This window comes from Anolis sagrei, chromosome 1 (genome assembly GCF_037176765.1).
Source record: "Anolis sagrei isolate rAnoSag1 chromosome 1, rAnoSag1.mat, whole genome shotgun sequence".
NCBI lineage: Eukaryota > Metazoa > Chordata > Lepidosauria > Squamata > Dactyloidae > Anolis > Anolis sagrei.
The window spans coordinates 10653938-10661810 of record NC_090021.1 but is presented as its reverse complement, the minus strand read 5'-3'; the positions used below and the strand labels follow the sequence as shown (position 1 = coordinate 10661810).

General features: G+C 43.9%; 1 protein-coding gene across 1 annotated transcript; it reads left to right on the top strand.

The window, feature by feature from the left end:
* Window positions 1-1344: 1344 nt before the first annotated feature.
* DEFB108B (defensin beta 108B) lies at window positions 1345-5991 on the top strand. Its single transcript, XM_060754629.2, has 2 exons — window positions 1345-1479; window positions 5280-5991. Exons 1-2 carry the CDS (start codon window positions 1422-1424, stop codon window positions 5402-5404), a joined length of 183 nt encoding a protein of 60 aa, XP_060610612.1. The 5' UTR covers window positions 1345-1421; the 3' UTR covers window positions 5405-5991.
* The last annotated feature ends 1882 nt before the right edge of the window (window positions 5992-7873 follow it).

The window sequence follows — 7873 nt, the reverse complement described above, 5'->3', positions numbered from 1 at the left end:
GAAGTTCAGAAGGGAGGGGGCAGATCTAACCTCATTAGGGAGGGAGTTCCACAGCCGAGGGGCCACCACGGAGAAGGCCCTTTACACTTACACTTACATTACACTTCCTCAACTTCAAATGAAGGAAATGACAAGCCTCCTCTGAATAAATTTTGCCAAGTCAGCTTTAGGATACTAATATAATAATAAAACTTTAAATCAGTGGTTCACAAGCTTTTTAAACCAGGAACCACTTGACCAGGGACCACTTTGACCAGGGACCACTCTCCAACATTAGTACCAAAAGAGTTACAAATCATTTTTGGTCAACTTTGAACTTGGTTTGGTTATTTGATTTTCTGATTCAGAAAATTGCATTGGATAGACCACATTAGCTGTAGTTACTGACACTGAACATATGCCATACAGTAGTCGCAGAGGTAATTTTCAACAGTAAGCAAACAGTATTTCGGCGCCCCACCCCCCCCTCCCCTCAACCAATCACTGATATATATTTTCTGTTCTTCGAGGGAGTTCTGTGTGCCATATTTGGTTCAATTCCATCATTGGTGGAGTTCAGAATGCTCTTTGATTGTAGGTGAACTATACATCCCAGTAACTACAACTTGCATATGTCAAGGTCTATTTTCAAGAGCATCTCAAGAGTGCCTCTGGGCAAAATCAACTATACTGCAAATGCTTACTTTGCGTAATGGGTTGAGCCGCCCCTGAGTAGTCGCCATCTGCTTGCCCACAGAAAATCATTTTTAATAAGCCTTGGCACTATAACAGGGTTTTGCGAGGCTAGTTGCTCTAGTTGCAATGCTGTAGTAACGGTGAGGCTGCGGACCATATTTTAATTCTTGCAGACCACTGGTGGTTCGCAGACCACAGGTTGGGAACCACTGCTTCAAATAAATCACTGCATTCCATCGCTCTGCTGCAGATTAACCTTGGTGGAGTTTTGAAGTTCAGGGCACGGGGATGGCATGAAATGGACAGGTATGTTGCAAAGTTTTCCAAATATTGAACCCTTTCCGTAACACTCCCCCTTCAATATGCAGTCAACCTTACATTACTTTTATCTGGCACCACAAAAAGCTTGTTATTTATTTATTGTGTCAGAAGCAAGTTGAGGGTACAGTTAACATGTATTTAGAAACACAAACAATATATTATGCTAAATGTCCTTTGACCAGAAGCTGGCCACTTGGAGTGCCTCTGGTATCGCTGAGAGAAGGTCATGAAACCAACCCAAAAACTTGTATTTACATATGACACAGAAAGGAAAGTCTACTGCCTTGGCTGATTTCCCAGTTTCACAGCAGGAATTTTTCCCAACCTCCTATAAAGGCTGAGGTTATCCAGAGTCATGGCTCATGTAGACGTCACTCTCCAAGAGTCTGTTCTAATGAAACCTCCACTTCCTCATCTGAAACATCATGAGATTCCTTCACCTGCTTTGGGCCCTTCTTTTCTTCCTCTACCAATCTGCACCAGGTGAGAAATAAAGACCAAACAGACTGAAGGCAAAGAGGTTAGGTCAGGAATGGTCAAACTTCAGCCCTCCAAGTGTTTTGGACTTCAATTCCCACAATTCCTAACAGCCTGCCTGCTGTCAGAAATTGTGGGAGTTGAAGTCCAAAACACCTGGAGGGTCAAAGTTTGCCCATACTTGAGTTAGGTGTTGTACAGCAGGAGTGAAAAAAAACTATGTATTTCTGTTAGTTTTGCTCTTGCCCCAACCAGCATGTACAGTGATAAGGGGCTGTGGGAATTGCAGTCTAAACCATAGGGAGGAGAGGAGCAAAGGTTCCTTGCCCTGATCCTCCCCACTTCTGAGCTCCATGGCCAAAATAGCCTCACAGTGGGATGTCTCAGGTTGCAACAGTCAGCCCTAAACATTTGCTAGGACTAGAGGTGCAGGGCCCCCCTAATACTGGGAAAATATGACTTTAAATGCTTTTGTTAACTTGAAAGAACATCTCTCTAGGAATCCCAGTTCCTTCAGTGTGTCACTATGATCAATCTTTGCTGGGCTCAGAATTGCACTGAAAGTTCCAAGGATTCCTAGAGAAAAGGCTTCTATGGGAATTTGGAGATCCTCTGGCATTATTATTATTTGAAACACAACAAGGTGAGTCCACAGCAGACAAGATCACTCTGCTGGCTGTTATATTGGATCACACGTTGGACACTTCCCAAGTTTCTAGGACTGTGTGATGTATCGGCGAATAATGCGTGCAGATCCCAGTAGGGTGGCCTTTTGCAGCTGGCAGATGGTAATCTTGACAGCACTGATTGAGTTTAAGTGCAGGCCAAGGTCTTCAGGTACTGCACCCAGTGTGCCAATCACCACTGGGACCACCTTGACTGGCTTGTGCCAGAGTCTTTGCAGTTCGATCTTTAAATCCTCATATCGTGTCAGCTTTTCCAGTTGTTTCTCCTCAATCCTGCTGTCGCTTAGGATTGCAACATCAGTGATCCATACTTCGTTTTTTAACTTATTATTATTATTATTATTATTATTATTATTATTATTCTGTTTATTTATATCCCACTTTGTTTTTAACACATTATTACTATTATTATTATTATGTTTATTTATATCCTGCTTTTTCTCTCCATAAGGAGACTCAAGGCAGCTCACAATAAAAGCATTACAATCCAATTTAAAATATACAAGGTTCGATTCTGGGGAGCGGCGTGAGCTTCCACTGTCAGCACTAGCTTCTGCCAACCTAGCAGTTCGAAAACATGCAAATGTGAGTAGATCAATAGGTACCACTCCGGTGGGAAGGTAACGGCACTCCATGCAGTCATGCCGGCCACATGACCTTGGAGGTGTCTATGGACAACGCCGGCTCTTCGGCTTAGAAATGGAGATGAGCACCACACCCCAGAGTCAGACATGACTGGACTTAATGTCAGGGGACTACCTTTACCTTTACCTTTTTTTACAAGTATTACAACATTATTAAACATCATTTAATACTGTTTTAAAACAATTCAGATTGAAACCATAAAAACATATAAAACCACAGCAATTTTATGGTCAATATCCATGGAAGTTGTGTGTAGAGTTATACTGGAGGACCTTGAGATTCCTGGACAACTGTTCTCTCTGATATCTAAAAATAGATATATTTTTTTATTTACAGTTTTTTCCACTTTTATGGGGGTCCTCTTTCCCTAATCCCAGCAAATGTGGAGGGTGTTCTCCCATAGCCTTCAATTGTCTCACTTTGGAAAGGAAAGTCCCAATTCATCCTCTGCTGTCCTTCTTTTTCAGCTACAGTAGAATCTCGCTTATCCGATCTTCGCTTATCCGACATTCGGTCTTATTCAGCACTCTTTTCCTCCAGCATTTCCCCTTCAATTAAAGGAGTGCTCCCCAACTCTCTCTCCATTCCCAATAAGTGAAAAGGGCAAGACGAGGAGGAGGAGGGAGGAAAGGGGAGGCAGGACCAGAAGCGGAAGCATCCTCCCTCCTTCCCTCTGTGACTTCCACGCTCCTTTTCCACATCCGGGCACTTCCTGCTGGGCTGCTCTAGCCCCGAGACGTTGCCTTGCCTTAACCCTTTGAGTCCCTCTTGTTAGTAGTCTAGGTGTCTAGCGTCACGTCAGACGGGTAACAGTAGGAGACTCTGTATTATCTGACATTTTCATTTACCCAATGTTCTGCCTGCTTGTTTATGTTGGACAAGCGAGACTCTACTGTACTTCCAAAACATTCCTGTTCTCTTGCCTTCTCCAGCTTTCTGTCTCCATCTGACTTTAGGTGCTGCAAACTATGATCAAAGTGCAAATGTATTTTGCATTCAATTAACTAAGCAAGTGATGATAGGGGAGAAGGAATAGAAATTTCACCCTTCCCAGTAGGCTCAGGAAAAAGCAAACAGTTGCAGCTTCCTCTAGGTTGTGAGTTCTTCCTTCTTACTAACTTCTACCATCATTGACTACACTCTAATGATGCTCAACTACTGAAGGCATCTACAAAATGTTGGAGGATATGTGTGTTCTGGAACAGCTGTTCCAGGAGCTCCAGATGTATTCGCTGTGTTTAAATGTTTGTGTGCAATCCCATGCTTGGGATTTTTGCAGCAGGGGGTTTCCTGTTATAATTTGCATTTATAGGGTAAGCCACCTGCCAATTATAGTTAGGATCCCTGGTCCCGCCCCCTTTTTTGCTTTTTGGAGGGAAGGGACCATTTTTCAGTTAGTCACAGCAAGGGAAACCAAGGCAGAGGATGCGTACAGACGTTCCTCCTGTGCAAAGGCTTCGTCTTTTAAGACTTCCTGGGGAAGAACAGATTAAAGATTCCCAAAGGGTTCACAGCCCCGAGGACCTCCGGAGGGAATAACAGCTCTTCATCTTCAGCTAAGTGATTTCAAGCCTGATGGTACGACTGTTCGGTTCTGAGACACAGTTCAGCCCGTAGCAGACTCAAACCAGTTAGGTTTAAGTTCACAGCAGCCTGGGAGGAGCTTTAAAGGGGAATTTTTCTGTTAAACAAAGTTTCTTGAAGATAGTGCCTGTTTCCTGTAAACAAGACTGCAAGAGCCAATAGACTATTTAGAAATCTTACAATTCCTGCTTGTTCATTAATAAAGACTGTTGTATTTAGGCTTAAGTCTCCTAAAGCCTGTTTAATAGGAGGGCGACTAAAATGATCAAGGGTCTGGAGAACAAGCCCTATGAGGAGCAGCTTAGGGAACTGGGCATGTTTAGCCTGAAGAAGAGAAGGCTGAGAGGAGATATGATAGCCATGTATAAATATGTGAGAGGAAGCCACAGGGAGGAGGGAGCAAGCTTGTTTTCTGCTTCCTTGGAGACTAGGACGCGGAACAATGGCTTCAAACTACAAGAGAGGAGATTCCATCTGAACATGAGGAAGAACTTCCTGACTGTGAGAGCCGTTCAGCAGTGGAACTCTCTGCCCCGGAGTGTGGTGGAGGCTCCTTCTTTGGAAGCTTTTAAGCAGAGGCTGGATGGCCATTTGTCAGGGGTGATTTGAATGCAATATTCCTGCTTCTTGGCAGGGGGTTGGACTGGATGGCCCATGAGGTCTCTTCCAACTCTTTGATTCTATGATTCTATGATTCTATAGGTAAAATTCCTCTAAATGTTCCTTCTCGGGCCCCCGGGCTTCCCGCTGGACGCAAGCCTTGCATCCTCTCTTAGAAGCATTTAATTTCAGCTCCAGCGGCGACAGAACAATGTGATCTGAAGTCATGCCTCCACTGCCTTCCTCCAGTTTCACTTCCGCTCTCACCTGTACCTCTTTTTTTCTAAACAGCAACAGGAGACCTTTATGATACTCTGGAGTGTCGCAACTACCGAGGACGGTGCCGGAGGCATTGTTTCTACAATGAGGAACAAATTGGCACTTGCACCGGTGGGCGACAACTGTGCTGCAAGTGAAGGACAGCAGCTGGAGATGTGGAAGGCCCAGGGTGGTCAGAGATCTAAAAGGAGAGCCCACAAAACAAGAGCAGAAGGAAGGAAGAATAACAGAATCATGGAGTTGGAAGAGACCTCGTGGGCCATCCAGTCCAACCCCTTTCTGCCAAGAAGCAGGAAAACTGCATTCAAAGAAGAAATATGGGAAATGCAACTTAAAATAGAACATTGTCTTAGCACCTTCTCCCATCAAATATACTCACAGATCCTTCCCTCTCCTTCCACCAATGTGTTCTTCTATGTATTCTATCTATGTATTGGCAACTGCAGGAGGCAACACAGATTTTTTTAAATTCCCAAACATCCTCTAAGGCAGTAGTTCTCAAACTTTGGCTCTCTGGGTATTTTTGACTTCAGTTCCCAGAAGCTTCAGTGTGCTTGGCCAACACTCAGGAATTCTATGATTCAAACTCAGGCCTCTTTGGACCAATCCATAAAAGCTATGTATATGTATAGTAAATGCACAAATGTTTTCACCCAGCAGGTGGCAACATTCACCCAGTTTACATTATTCTAACTGAAATAAAGCTTGGGAAAGTTTTCTTTTATGTCTTCATCTTAAACTCTTTGATGGTTGGGTTGCTGTGAGTTTTCTAGGCTGTATGGCCATGTTCGAGAAGCATTCTCTCTTGACATTTCACCCACATTTATGGCAGGCATCCTCAGAGGTGTGAGGTCTCTTGGAAACCAAGATAATGGGGTTTATATATCTGTGGAATCATGTCCAGTGTGGGAGAAAGAACTCTTGTCTGCTTGAGGCAAGTGTGAATGTTGCAATTGGCCACCTTGATTAGCATTTAATGGCCTTGTAGCTTCAAAGCCTGTCTGGTTGTAGCCCAGGAGATCCTTTGCTGAGTGGCGTAATTGTGCTTTGATTGATCCTTATCTGGAATTCCCCTGTTTTTTCAGTGTTGTTCTTTATTTACTGTCCTGATTTCAGAGGGTTTTTTAATACTGGTAGCCAGATTTTAGGGGGGGGGGGGCGGTGGCGCAGTGGGTTAAAGCACTGAGCTGCTGAGCTGACCAAAAGGTCGCAGGTTTGATTCCAGGGAGCGGCGTGAGCTTCCACTGTCAGCCCTAGCTTCTGCCAACCTAGCAGTTCAAAAACATGCAAATATGAGTAGATCAATAGGTACCGCTCCGGTGGGAAGGTAACAGCACTCCATGCGGTCATGGTGGCCACATGACCTTGGAGGTGTCTATGGGCAACACTGGCTCTTCGGCTTAGAAATGGAGATGAGCACCACACCCCAGAGTCAGACATGACTGGAGTTAATGTCAGGGGACAACCTTTACCTTTACCTAGACAGATTTTGTTCATTTTCATGGTTTCCTCCTTTCTGGTGAAATTGTCCACATGATTGTGGATTTCAATGGCTTCTCTGTGTAGCCTGACATCAGAGCAGGCGGAAGAGTGGGCAACAACCAGCAAGGCTTTAAAGCTACAAGGCCATTCAACTACCAACCTTTCGATTAACCAGTTGTGCTAAAGTCTGGGTCTTGATTAGTGGTCTGGTAATCTTGGGTTCAAATCCCTACTCAGCCTCTCAGAAGAAGGCAACAGCAACCCCCCTCTGAACAAATCTTGTCAAGAAAACCCCTTGACAGATTCCATATAGGATCACCATAAATTGGTTAATACTTGATGGCACACAGCACCAAAATGACTTCTGACCATTCTGGAATTTGTCTTTCAAAATTATTTTGATACCAACTCTATTTAATCTTATATCATTGAGGAGGGGAAAAACTTGTTTTCTGTTGCTCTAAGGCTAGGATACAACAATTTTAACAACAACAACAACAATGCTAAGGGCAGGGGCGGCTCAACCCATTACGCAAAGTAAGCATTTGCAGTATAGTTGATTTTGCCCAGGGGTGCTCTTGAGGCGCTCTTGGGGGAAAATAGACCTTGACATATGGGAGTTGTAGTTACTGGGATGTAAAGTTCACCTACAATCAAAGAGCATTCTGAACTCCACCAATGATGGAATTGAACCAAATATGGCACACAGAACTCCCACGATGAACAGAAATATATATCAGTGATTGATTTTGGGGGGGGGGGGTGCCAAAATACTGTTTGCTTACCATTGAAAATTACCTAGGGCCGCCTCCGGCTATGGGAGACATTACTTGCTATCCTATTCCAGTATCCACTGTTTTCAGAGTTTGGAAAAAAATGACATTTTGGAAGCAGCACTGGTTATGCTGGCAGGGTGCTTTCTGGGAATGTTAGCTTTAAAAGAAGCTCATCCAAGCTTTTGTATTTTAGCAAGTTCTCAGAAATCTTATTTTCTTTTCTCTGCACACCACACCAACTCTGTCTGTGTCCTCAGGGTTTGGTGAGAAAGATGCCTGGAGCTTTTACATTGTTCAGATCCCTTCCCCTTATCTGAGACTCCCATATGAAGGAAATGAGATCATATC